Source organism: Bombina bombina, chromosome 3 (assembly GCF_027579735.1).
Source record: "Bombina bombina isolate aBomBom1 chromosome 3, aBomBom1.pri, whole genome shotgun sequence".
NCBI classification, from domain to species: domain Eukaryota; kingdom Metazoa; phylum Chordata; class Amphibia; order Anura; family Bombinatoridae; genus Bombina; species Bombina bombina.
Window position 1 is genome coordinate 661932608 of NC_069501.1, and position 15482 is coordinate 661948089.

General features: G+C 37.3%; 1 protein-coding gene across 1 annotated transcript in view; it reads right to left on the reverse strand.

Moving 5' to 3' along the window:
* Positions 1–15482, reverse strand: part of NHS (NHS actin remodeling regulator) — a 69423-nt gene that overhangs the window by 15116 nt on the left and 38825 nt on the right. The window contains exons 6-8 of the mRNA XM_053705410.1: positions 7504–7635; positions 4092–6995; positions 2594–2720 (exon numbers count right to left, since the gene is read on the reverse strand). Of these exons, the coding sequence (XP_053561385.1) occupies positions 2594–2720; positions 4092–6995; positions 7504–7635 (3163 nt within the window). The remainder of the gene's footprint in view (positions 1–2593; positions 2721–4091; positions 6996–7503; positions 7636–15482) is intronic.

A 15482-nucleotide genomic window follows, 5' to 3' on the forward strand; every position in this document is an offset into this window, starting at 1 on the left:
TGTTAGTATAGGTGTCACATCCATGTGAACTCTACTCCAGAAATGTAGGGGAACGTTTCTCTCAAATTCTGTCAGGGTATTCAGGTCCACAGACAGCGTAGGAGTGTCCGTATCTCTCGGGTTTTCAGCCTTAGGGTCAAGTTTAGTGAGGACTCCCTTAATATATATATTGCTCCCTCTCTTGGGTTCCGATGTAGCTCGATGTGAATAGCGCAAGTTTGCAGGGTTACCGTGAGGCCCGTCTGAGAAAGGATTAGTAATCACGCAGGGGGCTGGAGTTTTAGTCATCTTCCCTGTCAGATCCATACATAGGTCTATCTTCTCACTGTAGTCCCTCTCTGGGACACAATCATATCCCTCAGTGTGAAATATGGCTGTACCCACATGGCGTAGTATAAACTTCGAAAGGCAATGTTCAAGAGCTGTAAAATGTTCAGTAATCAGCTCCGTTACTGCCTTCTCCCATTTTTCAGCCATCTCCATTGCCAGCTCTATTATTTGTTTAGGCTCAAACGTAGTGGTTCTTGGTTCGCTATAAACCAGACTGAGCTTCGCTATGAGCTTGCAACCCAGAAGTCTGGGGGGGGGGGGTATTGTGCGGCTGCCCCAACTCCACTGTTTCTCTCCAAAAGAGTAAGCCTTTCAGGCCACGCTGCTTGTAGGTTCTTTAGATGGTTAAGAAGTTGAGCCGAAGAGCACAAAGTTTAGGAATACCTTCCTGAGTCTTTCTAATCTTCTGTGATACCAAGCTACTAAGAAAATAATAACTATAATATTGAAAGTATAATATAAAGACAGGAGCTCTTCAAAAACATGTCCTGCCGCTTCGGCTGTAGGCACCGCCCCCTCTATGTTAAACTTTTAATGTGTTTTTTGTTACTTTAAATAGCTGTTGAGCAGTAAAGGAAAAGGTTTTGCAAAATACTTGTCTCTGTCTCTCTAATAAAATCTAGATTATTCCTTCACCAAGGCTAGGATAATCAGAATTTTAAACAACTCTTAAATTACTTCCATTATCAATGTGTGCTCTGTCTTTTTATATGCACATACAACTCTTAAATTACTTCCATTATCAATGTATGCTCTGTCTTTTTATATGCACATATTCTGGAACACCAGCTGCTACTGAGCATGTGCAAGAGTTCACAGTACATATGTATATGAGTCTGTGATTGGCTGATGGTTGTCACATAATACAGTGGGCAGTGAAAACAAAACAAACTTTCAAATTCAGTTCTCATTGTCTTTTAATTATGCATTTGTGGATTATGAAATTCTACTGTATTGAATGACCCTTTAAATTGCTTTCTGTTGTATATATGATACAGAGGTATTAACTACAGCACAAACTGTAAAGTGATTTCCCTAAGATTTGGTTAAAGGATTCCAAAAGTTTTTTTCTCTCCATGTAATCTAATTATATAAATTGAATCTACATAAACGAACAATCATAACTTAGCCACTTTTTGTTGAAAACGAGCGTTATTATTGTAATTATAACATATATCATATTTGTGAATAAACGTCATAGAAGCCATACCCACTTTAACGGTGCCTGCAATGCAAATTCTTGTCTCCAATCAAAAAGCCTGTTCGTGCATATAATTAAGGCATTGTTGCGTCACCCTGCGCATGCTTTATTGAATCCCGTGTTTTGCGCATGCGCACATTGCCGCTTTGAATAAACAGAACCACAAAGCATTTGCTGGCATAACGCATGCGCTCTTAAAAAGACTATTGATTGCATATGTATTCATAGGTATATACATAATTATAGTATTTGTAATACTATCGTTTCTCTATTTGATTTACATAAATCGAGTTAGATATTCAATTAAAATAAAAACCTATGTATTCGCAATGAATTGATAATGAGGGTTAAGCTTATGGTATTATTGTTATGCTGTTTCTACTATGACATTCGTATTTTAAAATAATTTTAATGTTTGCAGTTAAATCTTGATTGTATGACATTTATCAATCTTAATGATAATCAAAGATTATATAAATAAGGGCAATAAGGGCAATTGAAAGCTGGCGGTACTAAGTTTTTAAACATTCATTTTAAACTGCATTAATATTAAGTATATCAAAAAGTATGAAATTATGTTAGATGAATTAAGTATCTGAATTAAATAGGGGTTTCATTCATCAAAAGTATAAATGTAAAGTAAGAACTGAGAATTTATGCTCGTTATTGCAAGGGTCATTCTCGCTACGCATAATTACGATCTTACCTGTTCTATAATGCTGTCACATCTGTTTCCCAGTATCGATTCAGACGGTCTGCTTGTTCAGATTAGAGTGACGTGTATGGTGACGTGTTGGATTGCACGCGCATGCGCAGTACTGCGCAAATCGGCCATATTAATAACTCAGGTTATCAAGTACGATTCGTTATTCAAACTACAGGTTATAACGGTGGGTTTGGAAAGCAATTAATTTTTGACATGGAATATTGATTGAACAGTAGTAATCTGACACGCAAAGCCTATTACAAATATGGATATCATAGATGTATATATCGAAATAAGATAAGTGTATTCGAAAGTTTAGTGTCCCTTTAATGTCTTGAAATAAACATTTATGTTACCTGTGAATAACTGCAAAAAGATCTTCTGTAGTACGGGGCTTGTTGGGTGACACAAAGACATCATCAGTGTCCGCCATGCAATCCTCGCTCATTGGTGAAATCAAGGAGTCCTCACTCTGAGAGGATTCTGCACACAAATTATACAGACAATAATTAACGGTTTAGATACTTGTTCTGTCTTATTACTGTATAATTATATTATACATTTATAGCCATTAGGCCGTGCACACTAAAGTATGAGCTTCCTTGTCTGTGAGAGAACCCTTTCTCATTCCTGTATAAACATATGAAGCATTTTAAGCATATGCTACATAAAATAATATACAACCAAGATATACTTTATAGATTGTAAATAAATTACTGCTTTTATCACTTGAAGGGACAGTATACACCAAAACAAAAGTGTATTAGTAAAATAAAGCATTGCATGAGTTTACATTTTTGAATATACATTAATAACATATTTTGCAGCTAAATATGCTAAAATTGTGCTATGTATTTAGTGTTATATGTATACGTACCTAGTACACTTGTTTTTGTGTATGCTATTTCTTTAAATGGACAGTAAACAAGTTTTATATAAAATGTTTAGTTACATGTAATGAAATGGCTTTTCAATATACTTTCATTATTTATTTTGCCTCACTTTCATGTAATTTAGCTCTGAAAGTTAGGCAATTTCTAATTCCCAGAATTTAAACGGCACCCTGCTGGCTTATCAAGGCTAACTCTGCCACATATCTCTATATTATTCCTGAGGGATTTTTTTATATTTGTTATGTAACTTTTAGACTGTGTAAAAAAACTGCAGAAAAATGTAACTCTTTTGCTTTCTATTGTGGGAGCCAATCCAAAGAGTAAAATAGAGCTGTCAAATAGCCAGCAACGTCACTGCTTCTGTCACAGAATGCAACAATACGCGTGTACCAAGATGGCAGCACCCAGTATAAAGATGCAGAGCTTTACCAACTGGCTTCTGTAATGGATTAAAATAAGAGAGCTGCAGGTACAGCAGGAAAACATCAGCATGGTGAGTAGTATGTTTTCCTCTTATCTCTCTTTCCTGCCGAGGTAATGTATAGGAGTTAACCCTTAACACATATCTTAAATATTTAAACTACTATAGCCCTTGATCACAATCTATTGGGCTTGCAAAGGGGATAAACATAGAGTAGAAGTGTTGCTCAGGACTTGGGGAGCACTGCTGGTCCTGAGCACAATGTGCCGCTGATCCAATCAACAACAATAATTGCGCGACTAATTGGATCGGCGGTGGTTTCTGCTTGGGACCTGCAGTGCTCTGCGGATTCAGAGCGGCACTTCTACTGTGTTTTTAACCCCTTTGCAGGATTAAACACACAGTAATGTAGGGTCGATAGTCTTAAAATGATATGCTCTAACAAATTAGAGCATGTCATTTTTAAAATATTATAGCCCTTTAAATCAATAGTGTGATTACAAAATCTCTTTCAATCATGTTGATAAATGTATATACTACCTTTCCAGGAGACATCATCCATGTTGTCCGATGTATCTTCTGCACTGTTGTCCTCAGAGGCACTTTTGGTTGGAATACCTGATACAGTTTCAAATTCCTGCTCTGGACATTCGTCACTGAGTGAATATACAGTGGAGATCTCTGATTCAAAACTGAGGTTATTTCCAGGCACTTTATCATTGTTGGTAAGATCAGGCTCATTGCTGGGTTTTAAATCCCCCTCAGCAGCATTGTCTTGGAAATCAGATCTAGTGGTACAATCCATAACATATATGCTTAATGGTTCATCACAATGTTCCTGTTTCATCTTTATTTGATCACTCTCTTGACCATAAGAACTTTGCTTGCTAGTATGACTCACTGAGTACTCTTGAAACGTTTTTGTGAAGCTCTCTGGTTGCACCATTAAAGGAGTTTCTTGTAAAAGTTGATCAACCCTGTGTTTTTGGTGTTTGTCAGGTACAGATTCTTGAGTAAATCTAACCATTGGGGTGATATGTTCCTGAATGTATATGCCATTTCCAGTGAATAGGGCACTGTTTGGAAAAAGACATGTATTTGTGTCAACTGGTGAGGCGTCAATATAGGGTATAATGGCTTCTTCAGTTGAGAACTGACGTAGTATTGATTTTCTTGTTGTTACCTTTGATTTTTCAGAGCCATAACTATCCACTGTTATTATGGGATCTTGGGTACAAAGAAGATTGCTGCTATTTTCATTATTTGCGTACTCTTTGTGCTGTTTATTGACTGATTTCAGATGTACAGATTTCAGCACTGAGGGAGTGATGGCAAGTGCTGGGTGAGCAGTTGTACTGAGCTGATCCTCTGCACTACTAAAAACATGAACCTGGGGTCTATAAGGTGATGGTTTATGTAACACATGAAGAGCACTTAGGTTAAGGTGGGTAGGAGGTATAGCTGGAAGTTCTAATTCCTTGGTTATTACACTACCAAATTTTGCAGAAGGGTGTTGTAAAGATGACTTCCTTTCTGGAACTTTTGGCTTTCTCCTGCTATTACTAGGTGATAAGGGCCCAGAAAAGAAAGGAGTAGGAAAAGATGATGTAGGCGTTTCTGATTGACTGGAGTAGCCACTTGAAGGTGACGCTAAGCCAGCCAGTTTTTCTGGAGAAGCCAACTTGAACTCATTCTCTACAGAAGGCAGAGAAGGAGATGTAGCTCTAGATTCAGGTTGTGAATTTTGGGTTTCTGAACTTTCTGGGGATTTAATGCATTCTATAACTGTAGTACCCGTAGCAGTGCTTGAATTTGATAAAGATCTGTAAGGATCACTTGACTTCAAGTCATTGAGAAGCCACAGATCTGCATAGTGAGGCTGTTCACTACTTTCATCTTTGAATGATGGAATATCCGAGTTAAATGGAGTGCTCTTTAAGTCATTTTCATCTTGATTGACCCAATGTACATCCTGTTGATTTGGTTGAGGAAAGTTTTCCACTCTTGAAGGTGTATTTGAAATTTCAAGAGGCAACTTCATTTCCCTGGTAGTGTGAAGTACTTGCCCACTTGGTATCTTTGGTTCCTTCTTCTCAAAACCATCTGTATGGTTATCAGTTTTTCTCAAAGATGAATTGCGTTTTGGTGGAGGTGGCTTTGCCTTTGGTTTTTTAAATGAGATGCTTTGCCTCTCTTGTTCTCTCTGGTCCATATAATGCTGCCAAACACAGTCTGCATTGATGGAAGAAATACCAGTATCTTGGTCACTCTGAGACACTGTAGGTGCATAGTTACAAATATAACTCCTACTATTATTAAGACCACAGTCAAAATGCATGGAGGTATAATATCCTTCAGTGTCCACAGAATAGTGAGAGGCTGTGTCTGCTTTTTCAGATGCAGGTTTTTCAAGAAAGCTATCATAAGTGCCCATACTGGTAAAACTTGGACAACCCAACCCATCTGTCTTTAAGTGCTGTGGACTAAAGTCCTGCCGACATGAAGAATCATGGTGATGATGCAGATAATTCCATTCACTATCACTTGTGTTGCTGTTGTTTGGATCATCAAGCAAATCAGCGACTGTAGATGTGAAAGAGCTTGCTCTATGACCTCTTACACTGTCAAGATGGTCATCACTATATTGTTCTATGATATAGGCATTTGAATCTTCACTGGCATTGGGGGCAGTATTCAGTGATAACTCTGAGTCACAGTGTGAGGACCCAGTCAGAGGAGGAGATGCAGCTGGAGGTATTGTTTCTGATGTCTGAGAGGGGCATGTTGAGCTACTCCCACTCCAGTTTCCACTAGATGATTGGTGGTCATCTTTTTGATCTATGTGTGTACTCAACAACACACCAGCTGTAGAGATAGAGTGAACAGGGCTTCCAAAAGTGTCTGAATTTGAGGAAATGTCACAGCTACCTGAATCTGCCATTCTTGATAACCTTGATCTCCCTCTCTCATTTAAGTTTAATGGAGGGCTATGGTGATGCTTGGAGTAACTTAAACCTAAAGGTTGGTGTTCTGGAGAACATTGGTTTATAAAATTGTCTTGATCTTTCTTAAGCATCCTTTCTGAGCTGGGTATATAGCAGTCATCTTCATAACATTTAACGCTGTGATTGTGATCATTGCTTGCTCTAGCACCCTCTCTAGGAAGACTTCTTGAACGAATGCGGTTTGACACAGCAGTGGTGAACATTTTATCTCCACTTTCTGTCAGAGCTGCAATATTTCCAGCAGAATGTGATAATGATGCTGCTATGCTTTGCCCCCTCTGAGCTCTAATTCGTCTTCTTGATGGCGCTGCAATAAGTATTTCTTCTGTTTGGCACTCTGTATCCCTTGTCCCAGATCTCCTATTTGCAGAGCTGCTGAGGTCAGGGTTGGTGTGAACTATAACATTACGCTCTCTCGCCACAGGGGATTCATCTGAATCTAGAATGAAAATATGTTTATTATTTTTCTGAAATGATTTAAGTCACAGCTTTTTATGTTAAATTATAGATATCAACATTTTACAAAATAAGCTCACAAGTCATACATGACAGATACCTTAAAGAACCATAATAGTCAAAAACAACATGCTTTAATTCGTTCAACCCTACACTAATGTGTGCTTAACCCCTGCAAAGAGGTCCCAATCGGAAACTGCAGCTAATTCAATCAGCAGCGCTAGTTACACAACTGAGTTGTATGAATAGTGCTGCTGATTGGATCAGAGACTGCTTCTACTCCTGACCAGAAGTGCTCTGCAGGTCCCGAGCGATACTTCTACTATGTGTTTAAACACACACTAGTGCAGGTTTGACAGTCTTGAAATGACATGCTATAACGAATTAGAACATGTAATTTATTACAATTATGTCCCTTTAATCTGAGTACCATAACTGATTTCTAGTTACATGCATTCTCATTTATTGAATACTAAATAATCATGGCTAACCTATTTCTTGTTGAACTCTTCTTGGAATTCCTGATATAGTTTTTCTTCGCCTCAATTTTCGTCTTCGCTGCAGTACAGACTGTGAGTGAACTAGGGAGCAGCGTATGCTAGCCTCTCTGTCAAAGCCAACGCCTGCAACCAATTACAAGATTGTTAGAGATTAGGCCATTGAGTATAAGAAGCAAAACGTAAGTGTTATGCAGATAACAATGGAGAAACATTGTATTATAAAATGAAAGAGGATACCTGTTAATATAACAACCCCAAATTCTCAACTGTAAAAGAGACATGAAACCCATTTTCCCCACAATTCAGATAGAGCATACAAATTAAAAAAAAAAGATTTCCAAATGATCTCTGTTATCACTTTTTTGATGTTCTCTTGGCATCCTTTGTTTCTTCCTTTAAATGTTCCCTGAAGACTTTTCTGTTCAGGGAAGCCTACCACCCAACTCAATAATAAATTAATTTCACTTACCTAACATTTCCCTCATCTAACTCTGGATTAACATCCTTCTCAATCTTGCAGTCCTCACCTTCTGTTTCTCAACCTCCTACCCTTCTAGATTGTAAATTCCCACGGGAACAGGGCCCTTAATCCCTCCTGTATGTGTTTGTAAATTTTGTCCTGTCTCTTACAAGTCTTGTATTGTTTTATTTATATGAATTGTATCCATGGACAGCGCTGCGGAATATGTTGGTGCTTCATAAATAAAGTATAATAATAATAAAAGCAGGCAGGAAGGCTCAGGAGCGTGCATGTGTCTGGTGCATTATATGGCAGTGCTTGCACAATTTTTAACACTAAAAAGTATTTCTGCAAAACAGCTCGGCATATAATGCTTCAGACATGTGCACGCTCCTGAGACTACCTATCTGCTAATAAAACAAAAAAAATCTGATAACAGAAGTAATTAGATTTATTTTATTTATTTCATTGGTTTCATGTAACTTTAATCACTTTTGTAAACACATATTTTTCATACCAGTTATCATCTTAATTTCCCTTGCACATTGTTGGTTACTGATTGCAGTGCATTATTTCAAATTATAATTCAGCCTTTACAATTGTTACATTGTGAATTATATACATTTATATTTAAAATGTGATTTACATACACTTAAACTACCTATTTATCATATTCACACTTTACAAAAAGTATTTTCAGACAGTCTATAATAACTTGCGAGTTGCGAGCTATTTCCCTGACTAGTATATCTCTGTCTGTCTGCCTATCTGTCTGTCTGTCTGCCTATCCATCTATCTCTGTGATATAATGACATTTGTTTTTACCTCTGTATAGAACTTTCAGTCTAGGCTTGATATTCATAATTTTTGCATTACTATGTAATTTTATCCCAAAAGAGCATCAGTGTTTATGTAGTTTTATATTTCAGTACAGAAGATTCATTTTATTACATTTCTAATAAATATTTCTAATGTGTTTTTTTTTTCTAATCTATCTTTCTTAATCTAATCTATCTTTCTATATATCTGTCTGTCTGTCTATCTCTGCTATTATATCATTCCTTTTGATCTCTGTATAGAACTTTGCTCTTGAGAACTTTTGTGTTGCTATGTAATTTTATCCAAAACAGTATAAGTTTTTGTAAACTTTAGTCAAATCTGATAAACAAGACACGTTCTAAGTCTGCTCCAGTACTGTCCCCACAAAGTGCATATTCTATTTAGTTATACAAATTAGAACAACTTACATTATATTACTAACACTATTATTAGTACTTAATAAGAAAGTAGAACTTAATCGTGTTCTAACCCTACCTTCATGGTGACATTGAAAGAAGAAAATGAAAACCAAAATCCAATTTACATTATTAAATCTAGTAACCGCTGTGCATCCTTGTTTTCTTCTTTCCATGTGATGATCATATGATTTTCTACACTAACTTACTATTATATATCTATTCAAAGCCAGCTTTTGTTGTATTTAGAGTACAATCTAGGCACCATGCATATAAACACAGTTATTCTAGAAAGAAAGAATTAACATCAGGGGGAAAAAAGAAACAAAATAGTAATGCAAGGAATTTGAAATATGCATATTTTGTCATAGGACAGTATTGCATTTAACATTATAAAATATTTTTCAATAGAAATATGTGCCTTTATATTTAGACATCTTTATTTGCTTTGAAACTAAAAAAGTAGTGCATGTGCCATTCATTTCTAGGTACAGACAGCAGCACTGACTGATAAGAATAACTCTCACAGCTACATGTATATTGGAAGACAGTGATGCGTCTCACAAGCATTAAAGGAATAGTGTTATAAATAAAACATGTGGCTAATTCAAATATTGGCCGCCATTGGCTGATGAGTAGCTGTTGTTATCCAATCAAATTACAATCGGAGACCGTACCTATAGACATGCGCAGTAGCCAGGTGAACATGCCGAGATTGTCAGGTATTTAAGCTCACGTTTTTACAAGTTTATTATCACCTGATGAAACAGTCATGTACTGAGAAACGCGTTGTGAATAAATTGTTTCGCTTTTAATGTAAACCGTGAGCTATTATCGTTACTTTGGGGTATCTGTGTCCTTGAGAGCCGTGGAAATCACAGTGGTACCGTTGGTTAGACTGGCGGCGGATCCCACGGTGGAGGCTGTAGCCGGATTGCGAGTTAGCTGGACAACTTTGACAGTTCAGCCTGCCCCATTTGCACTGTTGAGTGCATCGTGTTTGTGAGTATTGTGTCTCTACACTTTACTTTGGTCTTTATGTTCATCAATACATACTTCACTATTGGAGCGCCCTCTTTTATCTCATCTCATTAAAGGGATAGGAAAGTCAAAATTAAACTTGCATGATTCAGATAGAGCATGTCATTGTAAGACACTTTTAAATGCACTTCTATTTTCAAATGTGCTTTATTTTCTTGGTATCCCTTGTTGAAAAAGAATATGCACATATCTACACTAGTGGGAGTTAGCTGCTGATTGGTGACTGCACACATTTGTCTCTTGTGATTGGCTAACTAGATGTGTTCAGATAGCTGCCAGTAGTGCAATGCTGTCCCTTCAGCAAAAGATAACAAGAGAATGAAGCAAATTTGATAACAGAAGTGAAATGGAAAGTTTAAAATCGTATGTTCTATCCAAATCATAAAATAAACTTTTGGGGTTTCCTGTCCATTTCCATATAAACTTTCATGATTTTAAACAACTATGCAATTTACTTAAGTTATATAATGCACATTGTTCTCTTGGCATCCTTTGTTTAAAAGCATACCTAGGTAGGTTCAGGAACAGCAATGCACCACTGGTGGCTGCACATATATATGCCTCTTGTCATTGGCTCGCCTGAGGTATTTGACTAAATCCCAGTAGTGCAATGCTGCTCCTCTAATAAAGAATGCCAAAGAGTGAAGCAAATCTGATAATAGAAGTTTATCAGAAAGTAGTTTAAAACTGTATGGCAATCATGTCCCTTTAACATTAAGTGGACTAGTAATATTTTCCTTCTGGACTTGTAACTTTTTTCCCTCAACAAGTAAATTGAGATATTTTAAACCCTGTGAGTGTGTATATATATAAAAATATATATATATATATATATATATATATACACACACACATTTATTTATTTAAATATTTAATTAATTAAAGGGATATGAAACTCAATTCTTTTCTTTTATGATTCAGATAGAGAATGCAATTGTAAAAAAAAAGTTTCCAATTCATTCCAATTGTCAAATGTGCTAAGTTCTCATGGTGTTCTTTGTTGAACAGATACCTAGGTAGGTAGCCTGCACGTTGGAGCACTACATGGCAGTAAAAATTGCTGCCACCCAGTGCTCTTGCAAATGTATAACATTCTTGTATAACTACTGACATATAGTGCTGCAGACATGTGCATGCTCCTGAGCTTACCAACAAAGGACATCCAGAGGACAAAGAAAATGTGATAATGTAAGCTAGTTGGAAAGTTGTTTAATATGACATACTGTACTCTCTGAATCATAAAAGAAAAAAAACAGGGTTGCAAGTCCCTTTAACACCTTCGTTACCGGTAACCTGCCCAAAATACTGGAGAATTTTTAGCATTTTTGCTATCACTCTATTTAAACAGAAAAAGAGCTTTGTCTTTTTATTTACCTGTCAAAAAATAGACAACCCAAGGTATTGATCTAAGCCCATTTTGTTATATTTCATGCCACCATTGCACCACCAAATGCAATCAAATCTTTAACTTTTCCACAAACTTTGGGTTTCTCACGGAAATTCTTTACATACCGCTTGTGCAATCATGGCACAGATTGTTATAAAAGCTTCTCTGTGATGCCCTTTGTTCACAAATAGCAGGCATATATGGCTTTGCCATTGTTTTTGGTAATTAGAAGGCTGCTAATTGTAGCTGCGCACCACACTTCTATTATTCCTGGCAGTGAAGGGGTTAATTAGGTAGCGTGTAAGGTTAATTTTAGCTTTAGTGTAGAGATTACCCTCCACCTGACACTTCCCACACCCTAATCCCTACTTGATCCATCCCAAGTAGCTCTCTTACCTCCCTCACCCCCACTGGTCATCCCCATCTTAGGTACTGGCAGACAGTCTGCCAGAATGCAGTTTAGGTTTTATTATTATTATTATTATTATTATTTTAGTATTTTTTTTGTAATTTTAGCACTATTGACCCTGCAAATCTATGTGTTTAATCTCATCAAAGGGACTCTCAAACACCCTTAAACACATAAATGTGCAGAATCAATAGTGATAACAGTACATGTGAATGACAGCATGTCATTTTTCACTGTAATGGCTGCATAAAGGCAGGATCAATTATTTGACAAAAAAAAACTTTTTTAAATATCTACATACAACAAATAAAACAAAGAAAAAAATGACTAGTTTCCTTTTAACATACAACAATACTATTATCCTCCTTTACTTCGCAGTTGTACCTTCCAGTATTTCCCAGAGGCTTTCTGGGACATGGCACGAAGGTGTTTGGTGGGAGGAGCCACAGTAGCAGGGATGTGGCTGCAGATGCTGTGCAGGTGGGCATGTCATAAGCAGGATTAGATGGCATCATGGAGTGTCATTAGTGAAGCTGTGGGAGGGACAGCGGGCAGACCTCCCAACCTTATAAAATCCCACCATTTCTGAGATAGTTAGGAGGTAAGTTGCAATTGTATATACTTCCAAGGGTACAGGGGTGGGAGAGCTTTATTGCTGCTTGTCTGCCCTCCTCTCCAAATACAGATACATTTCTATGTACAATCATTTTATAGATATATATGGCGGCTATAAATAGTTTACACACCCTTATGAAATTGCAAGTTTTTTTTAATGTGAAGACAGAAATAACAATATAAATGTCAGAATTCTGTAATGGGATCTTCCAACAAACAAAAATCCAGAGAAAATCAAATAGTTAATTATTAGGAAGATTTTAAATAAAAAAAACCCTAAAAATTAAACACCCTGATTGCATAAGTCTGCACATCCATGGGGGCTCTAGCTGTGTTCACAGTTAACCAATCACATTGTATATCATGCCTGTAGGTAAATAGTATACATCTGCCATCAATGAAAGTGATTCTGATTAAACCCAGATTAAAGTCAGCTGTTGCTGTAGGATTTGGTTAAATGTTTGGGGTTGCATTCTACTGGGAGAGCCATGGTCTGCAAAGAGTTGCCAAAGAAACTGTGAGAGCTATTTGTTGAAAAGTACCAATCAGGAGAGGGATTTAAAAGTATACCAAAGACACTGCATCTACCATTGACCACTGCAAAAACAATCATCAAAAAGTGAAGAAAATGTGGCACCACGGAGACTATGCAAAGATCAGGACAACCCTCCAAAGTTGATAAGGAAAAAACTTATCAGGGTGGCTACCAAGAGGCCAACAGCAACACTGAAGGAGTGACATGAATTTTTGGCAGGTACAGGTCACTGCTTGCATGTGACCACCATCTTTCATAATCTGCATGCACATGTCTGGGCTTTGGGATAGGGTGGCAAAATGGAAACTCATTTCTAACAAAAAAGAACATTGAAGCTTGCCGAAAGATTTATTAATTTACCCCAAACCATGTGGTAAAATGTTTTTAAATAAAGCTCATCACTCAAGAACTACCATACTGACTTTGAAGCATGGTCATGGTAGCATCAAGCTTTTGGGCTGTTTCTCTAGGCCAGTGGCTTTTGCCATGATAAACGGGATAATGAATAGCTCCAAATATCTTTTTTTATTGGCACAAAATCTGCTGGTCTCTGCCAGAAAGTTTATGATTAGAGGAATTTCCCATTCCAACATGACTAGTGTTGCCAGGTGTCTGAGACAAAAATACCGGACAGATAAGTGGGGTGCGTGTGTAAATAAAAAAAAGCAGTGGGCAGCACGCACTATTTAATTTATTGCTGAGCTGGCTGTGGATGGCTGTACTCAGTCACTCAGACTCTGACTCTGCGGCGCCTGCAGGCAATGACACAGACTGAGCTGAGAGCGGGTCTTCTCTGGTGTGACGTTCTGCTCACGTGACCCGCGTGATCACGTGACGATGTTGGTCCGGCCCACAAGCAGCAAGACTCAGTAACAGTAACTTACATTACAGACAGGCAGCGCAGAGAGGCCCCGACTGCAACTCCAGCTCCGCACACTGTCAGGATCAGAAAGATGATGATCCGATCAGCTGTGAGCAGAGCCTGAGTTGATTCAGTGACACACAGGCTAAATAGGGGCTGGGCTTGTGTTGGGTAAGCAGCTAGCAGCCAGGGTCATAAAAAATTTGTAAAGAAAACTGCAAAGGCTATGTCCGATTTTTTTAAAATAAAATTACCGGGCAGTAGCCTGAAATACCGGACAGTCCGGTCTAATAACGAACACCTGGCAACCCTAAACATGACAAGGACCCAAAGCTCACATCTAAATCAACTAAGGCATGGCTTCAGAAAAGGAAAATCAAAGTCTTGAAATGGCCTAGTCAGAGCCCAGACCTCAATCTCACCAAAAACCTGTGGAATGACCTAAAGAGAGCTCTACACAGGAGATCCCCTTACAATTTGATAAACATAATTTTTTTTGCAAAGAAGACTAAGATAAAATTCCAAAGTCTAGATGTGCAAAGTTAAAGTGATTGTAAACGTTAGCAATGTAGTGCACAGTATATAAAATTATTCTTAAAAACAGGGGTACTTTAATTGAATACATTTTTTTAAGGAAGCTTAATTTGTAAAATATTTATCATTAAAGGGACAGTCAAGTCCCAAAAAAACTTTCATGTTTCAAATAGGGCATGTCATTTTAAACAACTTTCCAATTTACCTTTATCACCAATTTTGCTTTGTTCTCTTGGTATTCTTAGTTGAAAGCTAAACCTAGCAGGTTCATATGCTAATTTCTTAGACCTTGAAGGCCGCCTCTAATCAAAATGCATTTTGATAGTTTTTTTAACCACTAGAGGGCATTTGTTCACTTGTTTCATATAGATAACATTGAGCTCATGCACGTGAATTTACCATGGAGACAGGTCTAATTGACTAAAATGCAAAAGAACTGAAATAAGGGGGCAGTCTGCTGAGGCTTAGATACAAGGTAATTACAGATGTAAAACTTGTATAATTATAACTGTGTTAGTTATGCAAAACTGGGGAATTGGTAATTAAGGGATTATCTATCTTTTAAAACAACAAAAATTCTGGTGTTGACTGTCCCTTTAAGTTATAGTAAAGTTCCTCCGCCCGCATCTTGTACTTTATTTTTCTAAATGATGACGAATCCGGCTTCATCCAATCGTTGCGTGCCCCCTTTGGCATCAAGCTCGTGTGGCACGCAATGATTGGATGAAGCCAGATTCGTCATTGATCAGCAAAATAAAGTATGAGATGCGGGTGGAGGAATGGCGGTATGTTTACTATCACTAAATGGTAAATATTTTACAAATGAAGCGTTCTTAAAAAATTGAGTGAATTAAAATGCCCCTGTTTTTAAGAATAATTTTATATACTGTTC